The sequence below is a fragment of the Chiroxiphia lanceolata genome, chromosome Z (assembly GCF_009829145.1).
Source record: "Chiroxiphia lanceolata isolate bChiLan1 chromosome Z, bChiLan1.pri, whole genome shotgun sequence".
Taxonomy (NCBI): domain Eukaryota; kingdom Metazoa; phylum Chordata; class Aves; order Passeriformes; family Pipridae; genus Chiroxiphia; species Chiroxiphia lanceolata.
This window is the reverse complement of record NC_045671.1, coordinates 2,350,524-2,373,009: the sequence shown is the minus strand read 5'-3', so window position 1 is coordinate 2,373,009 and position 22,486 is coordinate 2,350,524. Positions and strand designations below refer to the sequence as shown.

At 44.0% G+C, this 22,486-nt stretch overlaps 1 protein-coding gene across 1 annotated transcript in view; it reads right to left on the bottom strand.

Annotated features, from left to right (window-relative positions):
* LOXHD1 (lipoxygenase homology domains 1) overlaps window positions 1-17,438 on the bottom strand; it is a 149,843-nt gene extending 132,405 nt beyond the window's left edge. The window contains exons 1-2 of the mRNA XM_032675721.1: window positions 17,024-17,438; window positions 975-1,089 (exon numbers count right to left, since the gene is read on the bottom strand). Of these exons, the coding sequence (XP_032531612.1) occupies window positions 975-1,089; window positions 17,024-17,438 (530 nt within the window). The remainder of the gene's footprint in view (window positions 1-974; window positions 1,090-17,023) is intronic.
* Between the last annotated feature and the right edge of the window lie 5,048 nt (window positions 17,439-22,486).

The window sequence follows — 22,486 nt, the reverse complement described above, 5'->3', positions numbered from 1 at the left end:
GTGACATTAGCACAGGATCAATAACTTTGAAACACATTTTCAAGAAAACCAAAACAATAAGAACATTGAAAAAACTGATACACACAGCCTCTCTTACACCCTGTGGAGAAGGGATTTCTGCTTTATCTTAGTGCAATTGCCTGGCTAAGGAGAAATTAGTACATGCAGAGCTGGGACTTTATTGAAAGTCATCTTGCTTTTATGGGAAATGAGCACCTGCTGGCCCTGATGCTCACTTCTTAAATTAAAAATAATAAAAAAAAAAGCTCTCTTAATAGATTCTTAAATGATAAAATATTGCTTCCACTAAGTTCAGCATGGTGTTACGGAGTGGGAAGTTGCATCCACAGGATGGCATTGGCATCAGCTGGAGAAAAATAATACGAGGCCACCACAGTGATGTACAACCACAACAGTGGGCAGCAAGGCATACAGCAGATAGGATGGAAGCAGTCTAAATTAGGAGTCAGTTTAAATTCTTCCATTTCTGCTTGCTTCAGATTTCCTATGCCTGGGTGTGGGTGGTTACCTATCAACATTACTTCAAACTCACTGAGTTACTCTTCGGAATCATTCAAGGACATTTGTGTCTGTACCTGACTAGCATGGAGACCTCAGTGGGATTTAGGCATGGGAATGTAGCCCATCATACCCACTCCAACAAGCAATGAATATTCTCAGCTCCTAAACCGGGAGGTCCTAAAATAAGCTTTATGAGAAGCAAATATCCCCACACCTTGCAAGTGTGAGTGTTATATAATATGGATTTCCACCTACGGAAGGGAATGCAGGTTTGCAAGGGGTTGGGTAAGAAACATGCAATGGCAAAAATTCAGATTTCCCTGGTGATCTCAAAATACCTTTTAGATTTATTCCCTCTGCATCCATCAGCATGATATTATGCTACATCAAAATGCAGTAATAGTCCCTGAAGAACAGGCCTCAAAGATACAGATGTCCTTCCAGATACTCACTTGCTTGTAAGGTGGGTCTTGGGAGTAATCCCGTGTTCTCCAAAGAGAGTAACAAAGACGTTGGCGTCTGTTCCTGCTCCCCGGACATCTCCTGTTACTGTCACCACCTCATAAACTGTGGAAGGAGAAAAGAAAGGTCAAGACAAGAGGAGAATGCCCTCGCCCTATATGTTATCCCCAAACCTGATCTGGGAGACAGATCCCCGAGATGGGCTTGTGCACCCACCACCCAAACAAACCCATTTCTTGGGCAGGGCGTGGTCAACCCCACTGCTGAAAATCAGCACATCAAACCAAAACTGATGGAGATGCTTTATATGGACAGAGAGGGATTGGGTAAGGACAGATTTTTGCTGCAAATAAAACACTTCTCTGCGAAAACGTTGCCTCCCCTACCATAATGCATGTGCACATGTTACGTATAACAGATGAATTTATGTGAAGTGTTAAAGCTGTTGAGCCACTTTTCATTAATGCACATGTCAGTGCAATGCACACTTTGCTGTTTGCTCGGATAAGATATTTGTATCAAAGCTGAGATATCACTACAGCCAGAAATTTTGCATTTCAGTTGTTCCGGAGACTTTACCAAATGATAAAACATGGTAAGAATCATGAGAAGAATCATAGAATGTTCTCAGTTGGAAGGGACCCACAAGGACTGTTGAGTCCAACTCCTCCTCCTGTTCAGGGCAAACAGGGCAACCCCAAAACCCCACCCACTTCCTGAGAGCATTGTCCAAAGGCTTCTTGAGCTCTGTCAGCCTTGGTGCTGTGACCATTCACTGCCTGTTCAGTGCCTGACCATCCTCTGGAGGAAGAACCTTTTCCTGCTATCCAGCCTAAACCTCCCCTGACAATAGGTAGGAAAACACTTAAATTAAAGTCTAAAAGCTCTATCTATTTATCTTTCCAAGTACTAGATTGAGTGACAACTTTATTTACACAAAAATATATCTCCTTGAGAGACAAACTACTTAAAAAGAGCCTTTTACTCAAGTGGCATGACAAGATCTAATGGCCAGAAGGTAGCATTAGACAGATTCAAACTACAGTCAGACACATATCTCTTAGACAGGATGATGAGTGAAGTTAGAACAAGACTTGAGGCTTGAAAACAGGTTACCTTTGTGAAGGACATGTCTTGGTTGGCTCAATACAGAAGGAACTGGAAGAAACTGTAACACTTTGCCTGTGGCCAAAACAGCATCCTCATGACCCTTTTTGGCTTCAGACAACATGAGGGACATTAGCTAATAACAATATTTCAGCCTCAGACCTATAAAATGGAGGACAGACTAAACTTTCATCATTTCATCCTGCACAGCCTGACTGCTAAGTATGTGATTTCTCAGAACTAATGCTGTAAAAATGTCCTTCGTGAGTGCATTAGAACTGTTACACATTTTGTTAGCACCCATCTTTCCCTTACTACATCTCATGTCTATTTTATTCACATATGTATTCTATATATATTCAAAAGAGACAAAAAATGTATTGGAACTCTGATCTGAGCATCGAATGGTTTTCCCCACTAGCAGCTCTTCCCTCAAAACAGCACCAAGAAGAAATGTAATCACTGTTTCAGCCAAAAAACGTGGAGACAGAGTAAAATCCAGGGCACTCCCATAAAACTGATTGAAAAGTATTCCTCATTTCCAGCAGCTCTATTGCATTGAGTCAGAAAAAAAAAAAAGGCAATATTTTGCTAACCTCGCCTTTCCATTGATGTAAATAGGACAGAAAGGGGGGGCATTATTGTAATAAATACAGTAAGTTGTGATGTGTGCTCGGCAACATTTTAAGAATCCTTTGACTTGGCATATTTCATTTACGGGAAGAGGAGACTTGTTTTCAAAAAAAAAAAAAAAAGAAATCCACAGCTTGCACATGAGTGATATGTATGAATAGTGTTTTCATTTCACCTTCCTCCTGTTAGCATTCCCACATGCCAACGGGAGATGTTTGGCATAGCAGGGAGAGACAGACAATGTGTTTGCATTAGCCATTAACAGGAGGGAGATTTGTAATCCACCCTGCCCCGGTGAGTCAGCACCCTTCACTCTGTGGTTTTCAGCTGTATTGACTCTGCTTTGGAAACAGGGAGCTCACATTATAATATTGCTGCACTCATTTACAGCAGCCTTTTATGTCTGATCATCTCAAAGAGCATTACGACTCATCCGTACCGTGGAAGTACTTATCACTGTCAGAGCATCCTACAGGCACTGCCAGAGTGGTAGCTACAGATGAGCAAAACTCAATGCCTGCAGCAAAACATGCAGCAAAGTCTGTCCTAACTCAGTCCCTCTCTGCCCAGCATCCCTCTCCAAGATTCAACAACTGGACGTGGCACTCAGTGCTCTGATCTTGCTGACAAGGTGATATGACCAATCACAGGTTGGACTTGATGACCTTGGAGGTCTTTTCCAACCCTGATGACTCAGTAATTCTAAGCTTTGATTTGGGGAAAGAGCCTTTAAGAGGCATCCTTCCTCCTTTCCCCACAGAGGTTCAGCAAAATTTGACCCTGTCTCTGTTTTCAGGGGCGAGGTCAAGTTGTGCTCTGCTTCATACTGGCAGGCAGGTATGCGGCTGAAAGCATTTTTCCTGTGAAAAGGCAGAAAAATCAGCCATCACAACACTCTATAAGTTCTCAGAAACCTTTCAAAAATTCAAGCAGATTTTCTAATGAGGGTTTTTTTTTTTACTGCAAGAGAAATGCTAGGACTTAACACGTTATATGTGCAAGCAGAGTCTGTCATGTTATATCTGCTCATCAAGTGAAACCCATTCCTAAACTGGTCTGCTGCATCTCTACGGGTATTAACATCACCTCATCTATACATCTAACCTTAATTTTGTTACAAAAGTTTTAAGTCAGATTGATCTACTTCAATTTTCCAACTCCAAACAAGTGAGGTGATGGGATACAAGAAAATTGTCTAAGATGACACCATCAACAAGCCACAGTTTTCCCCCCACAAAAATCAAGCCCCTCATCTGATTTCCACAGTGGGAGTCTCACAGTTTGAAAAAACCACAACCCATGAGCACATACAACTTTGCATTTTAGGTTCACGACCCCAGATTCAGCTTCCAGGTAGCACAGTGAGCAGGCAGCACACGGATAAGCAGATTTTACTGGGACAGATGTGCTGAGCCCTGCTCCATTAGCACCTGTCATTACCAAGCATACGCTGCAGTTAGCTCCATTTTAATTAACTTTGCACTGAGGGGAAAAAGGAGGGTCTGGGTTGGTGACACCAGCACATCACTGCATGTGACAAGTGTCACATTGCACCCGTGGAGGTGGGGGAAAAGGCCCTGCTACCCCTGTAGTACCCAGCACTACAGCTGGTTTGCCAGCTGTGCAAACAAATGATGTTACAGCTTTCCAGTGATGTCATGGATGCAGGGCCCATAATTTCCTTTGCAGGAAGAAAACAAGACTTTAATATTAATATTGGTATTAACTCTTTCTGGAAAAGGCACCTGGAGACAAATGTAGCTTATTTAACCATTTCCTTCGAAGGCATGAATGTTCAGTGGTCTGGATTTGGGATTCTTTCCTTTCTTTGAATGTCTTTTGGCTTTGATCAGCCCCTGAGATCTTATGGAGATCATATTTGCTTGCAGCATCTCTGCAGCTTGAGGACCCAGTGGGCAGAAAAGGACACTGTGCTGGGATGAAGGTCAACATTTTGTACCCCAAACCCCTTTGCTGGGAGCAGCATCCATGACATAAGCCAACAGGAACCACAGATTAGTGACATTTCTTAACCACCCCATGAGGTTGTTCCTCAGTATGTAGTGGCTTTGCTTTTAGATGTTTGACATCATTGAAAGTTATAGCGGGGAAACTTTTGTCTCCTCAGAATGATCTGCCCTCAAAGTGGAGTTTGGGAGGGATGGTTCAATCCCATTGACATCTCCACAGAGTCAGCTGAGACCCCAGTTCTAAGCAGACACTGCAGTGTTCTATCAGCTGCACACCTCAAGAGTTCATGGTTTTCCCACCTTAGCCTGCAAGTATTGAAACGTGAGCTTCCTTCAGAGCTTTGCGAATACCTTTTGTCTCCCATGATGTAAAAACCAACTCCTTGTATTCCTGCTGTTCTTACATACTGAGAGGTACTTTGGCAGAGATCTTACCCTCCCCATGGATGGATAGCTTTGCACCCACAGTGCCCCTATTTCCTTCTTGGTCGAACACAAAGTGCAAACCATGACATTACCATGGTTTCTCCATGTCATATATTGGCTCTGGTCATCCACCTCCCTTCAGACATGGAGAGGATGCCCCAAAGGTCTTCACTCAAGCTTCTGTGTGGTCAGCTCATTAAGCTCAATTAAGATGCTCCTGCCATGGGGCTTGGAGCATCCTGGCTCCAGGTTCCTGGCTCCAGGTTATCCCTGTCCATGACAGAGAGTTGGAATTAGATGGTCTTAGAGGTCCCTTCCAACCCAAATCATTCTATGATCCCTGCTACTCCTTTATGCTTTTCCTAACAGTGTTGGCTGAGTTTATCACATACCATGAGTAGAAGAGGCCCAAAGAGTGGCCAGCAAACAAAAGAGAGAGTACTGGATCCCAGTCTGAATATCATTTTTCTGCATGGGCCACTGCTCACAGGAGTACACCTACATTTAGGTGCTTTTAAATGGCAAATAACCCCACCCCAAGGTCAAGGTAAGTCTATTCTGAGTGCTCAGAGCATGGCCAGGTTACAGTAATCTAAAGTGTTAATATGGGAACACTTGACTTTCAGCCCAGTCTCTAAATCTGGCTTTCCTCCCAATGGACCAGGCAGAGTCAATACAAAGCTTTAATACAGTTACTGATACAGACCCTTTTGTTCCAAATATTATCTCTATCAAGTGGAATTTAGTTCACTTATCTCCTCTGGTAGATATCGAATCCCCATCTGACTGCACTGTTCAGCTGTTGAGCACAAAGGCTGCAGAAAACAGTGAAAGCTTCAGCAAGCTAAACAGGGCTGATTTACTATGCACTGCAATTCTGTTACTGCTTTTCTCAGGCATATACAAGCTCAATAAAGGAAATTACAGACACTGGTTTCTTTGCCGAAAATAAGCACTCAAAAATGGTCATTTCAAGTGCAAGATACAGACAGCATAAAATCAGTATCGAGTTACATTGCAGCATCGCTGGAAGAACTTACATCCATTTCCCTGCCTTGCAGAAAGAGCTGAAACTATAAATTCATCCATTCAATGGAGAAACGCTTCAAAATGACTGCCAAAATTACTGTAAAGCTGTAGAGACTGACAAGCGGAGACTGAGATCCTTTAGCCAAGAGCAAGCAAAATTCCCTTAGCTGCATAAGGAAGGAGTATCTCCAGGGCAGAAGAGTGCTTTGGCTGATAAATTCAGGTTTTCCTGACTTCAACAACGTGGAACTGCTCAGCACCAATTATGGCAGCGACTACAAGTCCTGTTTTCACACTCCTCATACGGAGAACTGAGCTGGAGTTCATGATGGTGCCTTAACTGCTGTTGGTAGGAAAAACGGATGAGGGTTATGCCACAAGAATGATTAAGCAGATGGAATAAAACAGAAAAGGTAGCAAGGAGTCATGGAAGAGTTTGATAAGGAAGAGGGAAAGCAGAAAACACAGGTTTCTGAAGGGAGAGTATCAGAGGATGGACCAGGCTCTCCTTGGTGGTGCTGAGCAATGGGACAAGAGGCAACAAGGAGAAACTGATGCCCAGGAAGTTCCACCTGAACATGAGGAAGAACTTCTTTCCTGTGCAGTGACAGAGCACTAAACAGGCTTCCCAGTGAGGGTGTGGAGTCTCCTCACTGGTGATATTCCAGAACCATCTGGACACAATCCCGTGCCATGTGCTCTTAGATGGCCCTGCTTGAGCAGGGAGGTGGGACCAGATGACCCACTGTAGTCCCTTCCAACCTCACCCATTCTGTGATTCATCTTGAATATAAACCTGAATCAACACCAACTGCTTTGAAGCCATGGCTCTCAGAACTACTGTCGGATGCATCTCTGTAGCAGGATGCATTTAGTTCAGCAGCAGTAATGGCTGTTTGCACTTCACTGCACTTCCAGTTGGGAATTCACTGATTATTCTCAATATTCACTTCATGTTGATTCATGCAAAGCACCAATCACTCTGGTTCCTACTGAAGCACTTCAGAGTGTGTTTGTCTTGGAGCACCTGAAGAGCACCTTGACATTTATGCAAAATACTTGGAAGCTTTTAAGGGTCTGTTACAGGTTATGTTTGCCAAAAAGATGCTCTATGCATGTGAACACACCAATTAAATACTTATTATGGTTACTGTTAAATCAAGACCCTTTGCCCACCATGAAGATGGGCCTCTGAAATCAGAGCCTGTTTGTTTTTAGCAAGCCACAGTTTGGACAATAATCTCTTGTCGTACAAAAAATTAGTCAAGTTCTCCTCTCATTCACTCTAGGGCAAATCCTGGCTAACTCCATTGACTTGAGCACAATGGCTTTGGATTCGTATGGGCAAAACTGTGAGTAGATTTGGGCCTCCCACATTAAGAGAGATTTCTTGCTTTTTATATGCTATATGGAAAGCAGCTTTTGAGTCTGGCATGGATGCCAAATTAATTATTCAAAGCAAAAGAGGGGGATTTTTTCCACAAGTATTTAGACCAGTTGCACACTGTTATACATCTTGCTATTCATAGATTATACAAAGAATTGCAGAATTAAGAGTATTTTGCATTTTGAGACAAGTCACAGACATGGATTAGGGAAGTTTCCTGCAAACTTACTGCTAATACACACAGATTTCATTATTTTGATCTCTGAAACATCATTTAGTTCTTAAAATACAAATCCAAAGTTGAACACTGTCCTGCCCATTACCACAGGCAGAGTAGTTGTGGTTTGGAGTTTGTTTCACTTCATCAGCTATTGCAAAATCAACATTTCATTCTTATGCAGTATAGGAAGCCAAACTTGATTCATCTGGTGCTCCAGCTATCACTTAAAAGTGCTTTTGCCTGAGCACCACCAGGAAAACCGTCTCAGTTCTTTGCTGGAACAGCAAAGTAGAATTAGCTTAAAATAAAATTGACATCTTTGTTATTCAAGTTTAAATTGTGTTGGAGGAAAACACTGTGCCTCAGGGGAGAGAAACATTAGCAGGAGAAACCTGTTCCATTTCTTTCATCATCTTTCAGAGGCAAGAAGGGCCTGCCAGGACATGGCATGTCTCTGAATCACAACTATTGACAAGAACATTAGGCACTGCTGTCCAATGGGAAGTGTATAACATAGCCTGGGTAAAATATGGAATTGATTTTATCTGCAGCACTGAACAAAGTGTGTGGTAGAGCAACACATCTGCAGAATGCAATGGGAAGCAATTCCCTGCTGCCCATCATGTCTATGATTAGAGGGAAGGAACAGCTCTCCTATGAGGAAAGGCTGAAAGAATTGGGATAGTTCAGCCTGGAGAAGAGAAGGCTCTGGGCTGACCTAATTGCAGCCTTCTGGTACCTGAAGAGTACCTATAATAAAGCTCAGCAGCAACTTTGGATAAGGGTCTGGAGGGACAGGACAAGGGGGAATGGCTTCCTACTGACAATGGGCAGGGTTAGATGGGATATTGGGATGAAATTCTTAGTTGTGAGGGTGGTGAGGCCCTGGAAAAGGTTACCCAGAGAAGCTGTGGCTGCCCCATCCCTGGAAGTGTCCAAGGCCAGGTTGGACAGGGCTTGGAGCAATCTGGTCTAGTGGAAAGTGTCCCTGCCCTTGGCAGGGGGTGGAACAAGATGACCTTAAAGGTCCCTTCCAACCCAAACTGTTCTGTGATTCTGTGATTCTATGTCACCAGACTCTAACAAGAATCCCCACTTTCTTCCAGTCATCTAGACATCACAAGAACCAAGGCCAAGGAGAGATACTCTCCTTGGTGCCAGCCCCAACCCTCAATAACCAGGCAGAAAGAAGAGCAATTTCACCAAATATTCTTTTTTTTGTTTGTTTTTTTTTGTTTATACACCCAGCATCCTTGGCCTGGGGGCACTGCAGGCGCCTGATCCTGAATGTTCCCTGGCATAAGCAAGGCGAGGCATTTCTCACAGTTTGTTCCTGAGGAAAGGCTGAGTTGTTTTCCCAGGGAAAAACACACCAACAGTAACACATTTCAAAACTGCTTGCCCCCGAGGCGGCGAATCCAGTGGGGATCTCTTCAGGAGTGAACAGCTGGCAAAGCCACCAGCAGGTGAGGACTGGGTGGTGCTGTGAGCAGGGACAGCCACCCCACCACAGACGCATCGGCTGCAAGCTGGGGGGTGACACTCTGCCCTTGGCAGCTCTCTGGTGAGGAAACCAGCATATTTTGCTCCTAGGAGTTGATTTCTAGCTCTGTTTCAGGTTGAAGCTTGGCATAAGCAGGGACTGGTGCCTATCAGAAGCTTGTTATACATATAAGTTACGTGTTGCTTGTATTTACATGTGCATTGTTAGATGTCATTACGAATTTGGTTGGATGGGGTTTGGAGCAACCTGGTCTGGTGGAAGGTGTCCCTGCCCGTGGCAGGGGGTTGGAAACAGGTGATCTTTAAGGTCCCTTCTACCCCAAACCATTCTAGGACTCTATGATTCCATGAATTAATCATAACTCCCCAATTTAAGCATTCGAGATATACAGATTTATATATATACACATACATATATATCATTGTACTATCCAAATAGCACCTTAAAAATAAGTAATTAATAAAATTAATTGATATAACCTATGACTTTCCCATCTCACAACTCTTCCTTCTTTACAAATATGCCCTAATTAGCACTGACAGTTCACAGAGACAGTCTGAATGAGACACTACTATGATACAGATGAAAAGTGGAGAGCAACAAACTGATGCTGAAAAATACAGCAGGTCTGAACATCAGAGGGCGAAGTGCCAAAAAGACCTATTTTCCAATAACCACATTCAATTACAGCAACAATGTACAAGTACTTTGTGATATGTGTCTAGTGTGTCTTGGAGTACGTGTAAATCCATCAACAAAAGGCACAATTATTATTTTCAATCTTTCTTTAAGTGTTTCCGCTCTGTGTCATCGTGTTGCACAGCAGTGTCTAGCAAGGAAGAAAAATCCCTCTGACAATGCCTGGGGTACTATCTGCACCCAAAAGGCATTGAGAATAAAGAAATATTTCTTGGAGCAGCAATAGTCAGCCAAGAAGAGGCCTTAACCAGACAAAAATACATTGTGAATCTGGAAGTCATACCCCGGCTTCATGTCCTGGACAGCTGAAAGAGAAACAAACCCCCAGTAAACACCACATCCCAGCACCAATCAGAGGTTCTTGACACCAAACCCACCACAAGCCTCTGGTTTCCTGTTCAGATGAATAAACCACCTCACCTGAGGCTGTGGGATTGACCTAAACAGGAATAAAATACTGGTTTGCCCTGGTTCCCTGCTTATGCTTAGTCACTTACAGCTCAGTACTATTTTCTGCCTACACTTTCCATTCAGCTTCAGATCCTGTTACCATTTTAATGGAACAGTATTCAGATACTAGTCCAAATTCCTGGGGACAGGATGATAAACAGCTTTGCAGAGGGCCTGGAAGATGTATATTTAACAAAGTATAAATGGGAACAAAACTAATGATCCTTAAAATATCAATGCAGTCCTGAAACTGGGAATTTGATGCATCAGTGGAGGGAATTGCTGTACCTGTGAGCAAAGGCAGCTCCTCAATTCTCTTTCTGCAACCAGGGAATGAAAAACTACCCAAAAGCTTGGATGTTTTAAAGACATAGGAATCTCAATTAGTTTCTTAAGGAAGGAAAGGGAAAAGGGAAAAAGGAAAAGGGAAAAGGGAAAAAGGAAGAAGGAAAAGGGAGAAGGGAAAAATGAAAAGAAAAACTGAAAAAAAAAATCTTCTAATCTTCTTTAATTATTCCAGTCTGACTAAGTTCTAGTCCTGCATCTTCTAAAGGTCACTTTCCTCAGAAAGGACACTTTCCTCAGAAAGGACACTTTAGATGCTACAGATAATTTAATCCAGGCTGATGGAATACATGGGTTGGGGGGGGACACATCTAGAATTGAATATATTGATCTGCATTTAACATCTGCTTCTCAGTGAAATCCTGTTCGGTTTCTCTTCAGGTACTCCCAGGTATTTTCTGTTCAAGACCAAACCCAAACATTCAATCTAAAAGGTAGCCACAGGCAATTAAGGGTATAAAACTGAGCTTATAAAACTGAACTTGCCATACCATTCAGATTTGAGTATTTTGGGTGTGAGGAGAGCAGCAATGCTGGAAAGCTGCAGCTCCTGCTCTGGGGTGTGGGTTTTACAGGCATCAGCTGTGCCATGCCTTTGGCAGCCTGGCACCTACAGCTGCTCCTCAATGCTGTTTTTGGTGCTGCCAGCTGGACTGAGCCATCCCAAATGGATCATGTGTGCCTAACAAGAATGAATTCTGCATATGCTTGGGGCTGCAGGGTCCTGCCTGGGCAGAGGGAGAGGTGGGCGTACACAAGTGCTCACTCCCCCCAGCCCTGTACCTACACTTGCTAAACACACATCTGCAAACAAAAACTGACATTTGCAAGGACCTAAACCTTCAGATACCAGCAAGAGCTTGCTCCAAAATCCTTATTTGCACTCATGGCTTTATGATACTGATTTTCCATACCAGTGACTAGTGGCAGCCCTGCTGCACGTCGATAGCTGTTCAGGGACTATGAAGAGCTGGTGGGATCCCTTGCAAAGCCCCATCCTCAGCATTTAATCACTGATTTCCAATTTGTAAGGCCCTGTTTTGGCATGACACCTCCAGGTGGGACTGCACAGCTATGTGGTGAGGGGTGTCTAACAGCCAGGCACAAAGATTTTTGATGCCTACATAAAAACATTAACGAGTGCTCCTGAAAATACTCAACACTTTAGTATCACAACTAATTTGGTATTGGCTTGTTCTGCCACACAAGCTGATAGTTCATAGAATCACAGAATGGCCTGGGTTGGAAAGGACTTTAAAGACCATCTTGTTCCCACCCCCAGCCATGGACAGGGGACCTTTTACTAGATCAGGTTTCTCGAAGCCCCATCCAACCTGGCCTTGGACACTTCCAGGGATGGGGCAGCCACAGCTTCTCTGGGCAACCTGTGCCAGGGCCTCACCACCCTCACAGGGAAAAATTTCTTCCTAATATCTAATCTAAACCTATTCTCTTTCAGTTTGAAGCCATTCTCCCTTGTCCTGTCATCACCTGCTCTTGTAAATAGTCCCTTTCCACCTTTCTTGTAGCTCCCTTCAGGTACTGGGAGGCCCTGGTTAGGTGACCCGGAGCCTTCTCTTTTCCAGTCTTGTACACTTATCTAACAAATGCTAGAAATTATCTAAACTTTTGAAAATTTGTGTTTCACGTGGTCGTCTGCAGATATGGAAAACGCTAGGAGGCAAGCAGGCAAGGTCCACCACAGCTCCAAGGAGGGTTCAGCGTCGCCTTCTCTCGGTCTCGTGGTTTGCGTCTCCCTCCGGATCACAAGACATGAAATTGCTACTGGCAATTTCAAAACTCTCCTCCAAATGTTTTATGCCAGAAACCCAAGTTCATTTGAGTGGTGAGGAGGAATTAAAAATATCTGTCTTATTAATCAAAGCCTCGTCTGGGGAAGATCAGTGGGTGCAGGGTGCAGATGAGGTGATTTTGGAACTGATGATCATCTGTGATAAAAGTGTGAGAGACCTCTCTGCAGATCTGTATAGAGCACAGAGGAGAGCTGGTGACCACACAACACTTATTCTCCTCCTCCACTCTGTTGCTAAATTACATTAAACAGAACTTAGCAATAAACTCAGCATGTCCTGAATGCTTTCTCTGTGCAACCCTTTGCTGCAGTCGCCAAAGGAACGTGATGTGATAAATATAGCACAATAAATTGGATGGCACACATCAAAAGAAGAGATGAGCAGCTTGTATATCTATTTACAAATTAACAGTGGCTGTTTCTCCCTTCCATCACCATTTGAAGCAATGTGTTAACAAAAACATGCATTTCTTGAGTAGCTTTCTTCATCTTATAATTAGTATCAGCACTGCTAAGATCACTGAAGTCCGGCTTCACCCACTGTGCAAGGGGAACAAACCAGCAGTGTGGCATGGAATCACAGAATTGTTTAGGCTAGAAAAGACCTCTGAAATCATCGAGTCCAAACATTCCCCCAGCACTGCCAAGGCCACCACTAACCCGTGTCCTCAAGTGTCACATCCACACAGCTTTTTGAACACTTTCAGGGACAGTGACTGCACCACTTCCCTGGGCAGATAATACCCATATCTGAAACTCGTTACGAAAAAAACGAGGTGTGAAAGGAGGAGAATTTTATCATCAGTAGATCAATAGGACCCAAAAAAAGAAGACTGTTTTCCTCTGTAACGAGATATGCCTCTTGGTGAGCTACATCAGAGAGAAGCTTGAAGATCTCCTGAGTCAACACTTTACTGTGACACAGGACAGGTGGGAGCTTTCCACCATCAGCCACAGCCTGTGCATGTCTGGGGCTGGAGTCACCACAGTGGCAGCTACCAATTCAGCCAGAGGGAACACCCATTTAAAGGCAAAAAGGAAGTTTGGAAAAGGAAACATTTTCTTTCTTCCTACCAACACAGAGATATCCACAGCTTTGTCAGGAGTGACACAGAAAAGAGAGTGACATTTTGTCCCTTCCTTTGTGATTCTATGACCCCAGACCTGAGCAGAAGGATAAACAATCATGCCAGACTCACTCTTCTCAGTCGCAGACAAGATCTGAGATATGAAAAGAAAGGCATGGAAGAAGAAAGAGAGAAATTCCTGTGAAGGGTTGATTTTGGGTGTCAGACACCCACTCTGAACCTGAGACATCTGACACGTGTAAAAGCTTTAATGATGGTTTGGGTAGACAGGGTGCTGTGTGGACCCCCTTTGGATACCTACTGCACCTTAAATCCACTGATTCCACTGATTAAATGTATATTATGCTCTATTGTTGGCAACTCAAAACCACAGAATGGTTTGGGTTGGAAGGAACCTTAAACACCACCTTGTTCCCCCCCTTGCCATGGGCAGGGACACCTTCCACTATCCCAGGTTGCTCCAAGCCCCAACCAACCTTGGCTTGAACACTTTCAGGAATGGGGCAGCCACAGCTTCTCTGGGCAACCTGTGCCAGGGCCTCACCACCCTCACAGACAACAATTTCTCCCTTACGTCCCACCAAACCTACCCTCAAAGCTTAAAAGCCACTACCCCTCATCATGTCACTACAGGCCCTCGGTAAAAAGTCTGTCTGTATCTTTCTTTTAAGCCCCCTGTAAATATTGCAAGGCCACAATAAGATCTCCCTGTAGCTTTCCTTACTGTACTGTAGAAGTAACTTTGCAAACACTTATTAATAAATAACTAATCTCATTAACACCAGGATCACAGGAATGGACAACAGCTGCAATTTAGTTAAAAATGCCTGCTATCTCTGCTTTAATTTTCTCGGATACACTATCGCCCAGTCACTTGATATCTTTTGTTTTCCTGTCCCCAGGAGCTGAATTTGCCTTGTTCCTCAGTCATCGATTGAATGTGATGGGGGATCCCTTTTCCTGTTTGTTAATACAGTAAGATAAAGAGAACATCAGATGACACAGGCACCACTGACTCCTTGCTTATAAAACATTTATAACATCTCTCTTTTCTTTTTTACAGCAAAAGGAATCACAGCTTGTGGACTGAAATATACCTCTACTGAATATTGACCAGTACCTAAGGCAGCTGACAACCTCAAAGCTTCTGGGAGGCTTTTGCAGAGGTTACAGGATTCTCCGAGGCCTGACCAACAACAGTCATTTCACCCAATGGTCCTTTGGGAGAAAAGCAGCAGCAAGCATCCTCCAAGTAAGACACACAAAAAAACCCAGCTTTTTTTGACTCAAAATAGTGAGAGCAGCAGCATGATGCATGGCAAAGGGAATAGCTGAAGCTCAAGCAAGGGGATAGGGAAGTTTGCTCCAGAGCTTTTGCTTCTTGGTACCAAATGGCACAGTAGAAAGATTTCCCTTGGAGGGAAACCTCAGTGGCTCATTGATTGTGTGAGTCCTACCCAACACCCTTCTCTCCCTGACCCTCTGTTTCTTCCCTCACATACATGTGCACTTCCTTCCATAAATATCTGAAAACTGAGGGAGTGGCGCCACAGCTCCGTGAGGACAGTCCATGACCCAAGTGGTTCACCCTGGGGACTTTTGGCCACATTTGGGGATTTCTTGGAGATCCTGGGGCAGTAATAATATTAAGTGTTGCAGGTTTTGGATCAAAGCTTTTAGTTTCTGATAGGGAGTATTTAATTTCCCAGTGTTTCAAGCACAAGCTGTCAGCTTCCCTGCAAAAAATTGTTCACAGCTAAGAAGAATCAGAGAATCACAGAATGGTTTGGGTTGGGAGGGACCTTAAAGATCATCCAGTCCCACTCCCTTCCATGGGCAGAGACACCTTCCACTAGACCAGGTTGGTCCAAGCTCTGTCCAACCTGGCCTTGGACACTTCCAGGGATGGAGTAGCCACAGCTTCTCTGGGCAACCTGTGCCAGGGCCTTACCAACCTCATAGTCAAGAATTTCATCCCAATATCTATTATCAGAAGACCATGGAGAGATTATTAGAAACACTTGTTGAAACTTCTGTCTTTGAAAAGTGTAAATTATTATCCCTCAACTATAAAAAAATGTAGTGTGGATAAGACAGCCTCTCTTACCCTTAAGAGCCATCACAAATGGTGATGTGCATGGCCTAAATACAGCATATATATGAGGGACTCACTTCTCCTCTGCTTCAGAGTCACTGAATCTTTTTTTTTTTTCCCCAGTACAGTCCTACAGTACCATCACACAAAACCCATGAGTTGTAGTCAACTGAAAGCCACACCACAAGTGTCAAGTGCTTTACACTATTCCTTAGGATTGGTTCTCCCAGTTGCCACAGACGACATGTTATTGCTCTAATTAACTGATGGGGAAACCACAGTGCTGAGAGGTTAAGTGTCTTGCCCCAGTCATACCAAGGTCCAGTTGCACAGTTGCTGGTACCACCCCTCAGCGCCCACCTCTCTCACGAGGAGATAACCCTGCTGTGCCTGGGAGGATCCTGCTACCTGTCAAGGGCTTTTTCTTTTAATCATAGAACTACACCGTGGTCTTCTAATGAAACGGAGTGCATCACCTAAAACCTTAAGTCATAGAATCACAGAATCATTTAGATTGGAGAAGCCCTCCAAGATCATCAAGTCCAACCGTTCCCCAGCACTGCCAATCCCACCACTGACCCATGTCCCAAGAGCCACATCCACACAAGCTTTTAAATTCCTCCCAGGATGGGGACTCCAGCACTGCTCTGGGCATCCTGTGCCAGGTCTGCACAACCCTTTCCTTGAAGAAATATCCAGTGCAAACCTCCTCTGATGCAACTTGAGACGCAGCTCACCATGCATTGAACCAAGTACTGTCTGTGTATAAAACAAGTGGGCTATTTGTTGTAGGGACACAGTATTAAGGTTTAGAGGCTGCTATTACTATTTTTCCCAGCCTGTTTGGTTGCTTAAAGGAGTGAGAGATTCAGTGTGCTGGACCTCCTGCTTCTACATCAGTCCTATGTTCCACTGCCTGCTCATCTGGTTGCCAAAATCCCCGGCGTGCTGCTAATTGAGCAGGACTGTGCACCTTTGCTGTGGATCCTGCTTACACAGGGCAAGTCTGCTGAGTGCAGCTTCTGAACAGCCCCACAATGCAAATATTAATTAGGAGAATGTAATTATTGCAGTAACACACACATGGCAACACGACATCGTAAACTGAAAAGCTCCTACAGACACCTCACACAGATAAAATTCTTGTTTAATTAGAAATATTCTCCACACAGGAATAACTAGTGCCTGCACCCCAGGAAGGATCCCAGCAAGGGCATCGGCAGTGGCCAACAGTGCCTGCTAAGGAGGGGAAATGGGGAAGGATGGAGCTGACCTTTTTTTTTGTTGTACTCATCTTCTGTCGCGTTGGAGGAGTCTGAATGATAGTCCCGAAGCTCCTGTTCATACATCTCCAAAAAGTTATCATCGACCTTTCCTTTCTTGGACTTGTCACCTTTCTTCTTCTTCTTCTTGTCTTTGCTTTTTTTGCCTTTTTTCTTCTTTTTCTTTCTGCGCTCGTAGTCATCTTCATCCTCACTGCTGTACTCCCTCCGCTTTTTTTTTTTCTTTTTCTTTTTCTTCACTTCCTCATCAATCTCTGAGTCCTCAGACTTTGGTTTCTTCTTGGTTTTTTTCTCATGACTTTCATCCTCCTCATCTTCTTCAGCCACTTCTTCCACTACGTCCTCTTCCTCTTCCTCCTCCTCTTCTTCCTCTTCCATTTTGTTCTTCTCAGTCTTTTCTTTCATGTCATTGTTTTGCACCCCTACACTTCTAACAACACTCTAGGAGTGCCTTAATCTTCTGCCACCTTTCCAGTTGCCAAAGTCCTTTACTCCTTTTCTCCCTGCCTAGGGCTGGGCTGCCCTTGTTACACAATTTCCTTCTTCCCCACTGGTTCAGTGTAGATATATCCTGGATTCTCTTGTCCTTCCCAAGCCACAGGTGCCAACAAATCACCACCTTCTGCCTCTTTCTGCCTTCCTTACCTTCCTTGACTGAGGCACCTTCCTCTCTCTTCTGCCTCTCCCTGTCTTTGAGTTTTCTCCTTTTCCTTATTATTATTTATTAATTGGTCTGTGCTGAGAACTTTCTCCTTTTTTTTCAGAGCTACCTCAGCCTCTGCTCAGGGTCAGTTGACAGTCTGGGTCTACAGTATCATGATGTGCCAATCAAGGTTGTAGCTCCCCGGAAAATCAGTCAGGTGATGGCACGTGGTCAAGTTGCTTCTTGTCCTTCGCATGCCAGCCCAGGTCGGGGGAAAACAAAGACATTCCTCCTCCTCACAAAATGTAGCAGCTTCAGAAACCTCATGAAAAATTACTCAGTCCTACCCAGTCATGTGGTTATAAGACAGATGGGCAGGTGAAAAAGGAGACCCACTGAGCAACCATATCTCACTGGTCTGTATTTCCTCTCCATTATTCATGGTGTCAGGATCACCTTACTGATAGCAAAGGTCTCAACTTCACTTGTTTTTGGTTTTTTTTTTTTTTTCCTTTTGACCAGCCAGGCCACCAACCAGAAAAGACAAACACTCCCAGAACTTGTGTCTGGAGATGTTGTGGCATAAGCAATGCACTCCTGCATCCAGTTCCTCCAGCCCATTACTGGGGTCTACCTCCAAAAATTGAAAACAAATAAATACAACAGTCAGAAGAAGACACCAAGTGTGCTTTACACAAGGTACCCTGTATATGGTAACTGCCCATCTTGGCCAACCAAATAGAAATAAAACTTAGATTAATAACTGGGCACAAGCACAAATCATAGAATCATAGAATCAGCCAGGTTGGAAAGGACCTCAAGAGATCATCAAGTCTTGCCCTTGATCCAACCCCACCGTGGTTACCAGACCATGGCACTGATGCCACATCCAATCTCATCTTAAAAACCTCCAGGGACAGAGAATCCACCACTTCCCTGGGCAGCCCATTCCAACGGCTGATTACCCTCTCTGTAAAGAATTTCTTCCTAATATCCAACCTAAACCTCCCCAACCCCACCTGGCTACAGCCTCCTGTCAGGGAGTTGCAGAGAGTGACGAGGTCTCCCCTGAGCCTCCTCTTCTCCAGGCTGAACAACCCCAGCTCCCTCAGCTTCTCCTGCCTGACTGCTCCCAAGGGCAAATATTGAGGAGAATAAGTGGAGGATGGGAAAAATAAATGATGTAATATCGTGGTTAGAAGGGCACCTCAGCATAAAGTGTGCCCAGAATCCCACTCTGGGACCTCAGCACGGGGCTCACTTGACATCTAGGAGAGGTGTTTCAGTCCCGTATCCAGAGGCATATTTTAATGGGACATAGGAAGGGACTTAGGAATCTTCAACTCTCTCTTTTCACCTGAACCAACAATGCAGTGATGCTCAGCCTGGGCTGGTATCCAGAGGCTCCAACAGGCTCTCGTGTCAGATAAGGGAAGGACAAACACCATGAGATCAGATCAATCTCAGCTGCAGTCAAGAGCTGATGATTTAAGTCATGACAGAATAAGAAGAGGATAGAAGAAAAATATTACTTCTCTCCTTCAAAGGTTATAGGCTTTATCACAGGAAATTAAGTTTAATTAAAAACTGTGTATAGAAAACCATACTGAATTTCTCTGGTGTAGAACAAGGATACATAAAGCAAGAAGGGCAGTCAGCCTGGCAGTAAATCCCACTATTAGAAGAGCTGGATTCATGGCAGGGCTGTAGGATGGTGATAGAGAACCTCCTGCCCCACCTATTCTGTCTGTGGGATAACTCAGCCCACAGCTTCCTCAGATGATAAATTAAATGTGATTTGCTTAATGGTTAATATATCCTGAGCACTGTAAGTCAGAGGTTTCCCCCGTGGTAGGTCTTTAATGTACGTGATTTAAAACTCTTCCTGGATAAATCTGGGGGGTTTCCATGATCCAGCTGGAAGGAGGGGATGGCATCAGTGTTGGGTGATCAGGAACACAGGGAACAGATGCTTTGATGATAGAATGTGCAGCCCAAGGAGGATGGCAACAGTGTTGCCCTGGGAAGAAATGGATGGAGAGGACCAGGCCAGAGGCTGCAGTGTTGGTAGGGTCTGCCCCTCCCTCCTTAGCAGGTGTTTGGCATTCGTTTCCAACAATTTGACGTGAATAATATTTTTAAAAGCACTGTATTTTTAATGGTCTCTGTTTGCTGAATGAAAATCTTTCTATTAAGCATTTTAAAATGGATTATTCAGGGACAGCTTCCAAGTAGGTTAAAGCACAGGTTTGGGATTAAACACCAGAATGATTTTTCCAAGCTCTTCAAATCATAAAGAAAATGAAATAAGCACTATATGTCCTTATGATACAGCTCCCACTTGCCAAAATCCTGGGACATCAGCACTGCAGGACCTGCACTGTGCCTGAAATACTCTGATTATTGCCAAATCTTTATTTTCTGGAAAGCAGTAGAAAGGCAGAGGGTGCATCTCTGCATGGCACTTTTAAGGGTGAGTATGGGACTGTTGTCTCAGTGGGCACCAAGGGCACACTGCTCCAAAGGCACTATCCCAAGGATCTCAGGGATCCTGCAGGGATATTTGATGATGCAGCACATTTCCCCAGGCAGATACTTTGCAGCACAGTGTGCTCCTCTTACCTTTCCCCTACCTGGGTCAGCCATCAGCCCACAGCAGAAGTCACAGGCATAAATATTGCATCTTAAATTTGGGAGATGGATTTATGTGTTAGCTGCAGAAAAGCCAGACCTTTCCACCAAGGAAAAAAAAAAATAATCCCACAGCACAGAATAAAAACATGCCTTCAGAAAAAAAAAAATCTCGGGATCTCTCAGAAAAACAAAGCTCATATCTTTGTTATGCTTTCACAAGGTAAACAGTTCATCACACCAAGTCCCTGTGTGCTGCTGCTCTGAACAGCTCCAGCTCTATGCAGCAAAATGCTGACAGCACAGAACCACAGAAGGGTTTGGGTTGGAAGGGACCTTTAAAGTTCATCTGGTTCCAACCCCTTACTGTGGGCAGGGACATCTTCAGTGAGATTATTACTTATTACTCCAAGCGCTGTCCAACCTGGTCTTGAATGTTCTCAGGGATGGGGCTGCCACAGCCTGTCTGGGCAACCTGTGTCAGTGTTTCACCAACCTCACTAGGAAAAAAATACTAAAACCTGCCTTGGACAGTAGAGCTCTTGGGGTAGGAGAAGTGCCCTTTTCCCCTCCTGCACTGAGAGATTCAGGTTTAGGATGCTCAGGGCTCAATTTTAAGATGCTCATGCTGGTGCAGCCCCAGTGAGGGCTGAGACCCAACTATATTTGCAGAAATATTGCAATTAATGTGTCATGTGTCAGGAAGAACAATCTGAGGCACCAAAAGCACCCGTGGGAGTCCAGGGTAGTTCTCCCAGGCACAACCATCCCTCTGAGATACTTCCAGCCTTACACTTCACTTTATCCTGGTGCAGCAGAGCAGGACCTGAAGTATTAGCAAGAAATAAATCACCTCTATCCAACGGGCTAAAATTATGGGGGAAAAGAGACATTTGCCATGTCTTATTCAAACTTTGCTCCACGCGCTTCCTTCGTCTGTCGTTTTATTTTAATTAAAAAGAAATGTGCCGAGAACACTCTGGCTCGCTTTTGTTCTTTTTGTGAATAACAGCTGGGAGAAGAACAATGGGGTTTATTGGTGCATAAAGAACTACTAGGAAAGCAACCAAGCTATTGGTGAGAACCATTACTTAAAACTGTCAGCAGTATTTATATGGGTTTATACTCTTACACCTCATTCAGCAAGTGCTTTCCCCAAATACTCCATCCCAAAAAGGCTTAGGCCAGAACCCACCAGACCACCATGTTCCAGGGGGAATTCTTGAATTAGAACAGATTTGGTGGAGTACAAGAGGTCAAAACCTGGCTTTTCAAGGTCCTGACTCCCCTGATTCCTTTTTTTCCTAGAATGTTAAAGCCTGTACCACGCTTAACCTGGAATTACCCATTTTTATGTAATGATATTATTAATAATAGTAATTACTACATAAATATTAGGCAATGCAGGAACAAACCGTTTCTTTAGTTCATTCTCTTCTATGTCATTCTATTTTGCACCTATTACCATAAAATCCAGATGTCCATACCCATTTGCCATTGCGACACAGCTGATATATCCCAAAGAAACATTTGTTCCAGTCTCCTTCCCCGGGCAGGTGCAGGGTAGCCTCCTGTTTCAGAAGTTATTTTTCAACACATGCTGCTCTGCACTTGTGTTTAGGGAAGTCTGTCATCCTCTTTGCACAGTCTGGGGCAATTTAAAGAAGAAGTTGTTGTCTGCATGCATGGTCTGTGAGTTTTGATGCTCTTTCAGTGACCAAAAGAGACGAGGGCAAAGAAACTCCCTGCCAGGGGCAGACAGCAGGCACAGGTCAGATATAGACAAAGCAGTTTCCCAGCTACTTTATGAAGCAGCTGTTTTGCTTTGCCTCCCCTATTGCTCCAGTGGGAGGTAAAGGCTGGGGTATAATGTAGAAAAAATGGGCAACTTTGATCTCCAGTTACCAGAGCTTTGGGTGAGTTTGAAGCACACAGTGCTCTTCCCAGGGCATCTGCAGCACCAAGAGCACAGCCTCAGATTTCATATTTTTTGCTGTGCATGTACTTGCTATTAAAACAGGCTCTACCCCCATCTCTGGATAGTTTCTTGAAAACACTCCCTGCAGCCCCAGCACGTCACATACTTACAATATATGTACACAGAGTCCACCTCCTTTGGAAAATAAATTTATTTAATGCCACAGGAATAAATACCAAAGGATTGCTCTAACGGAGACAT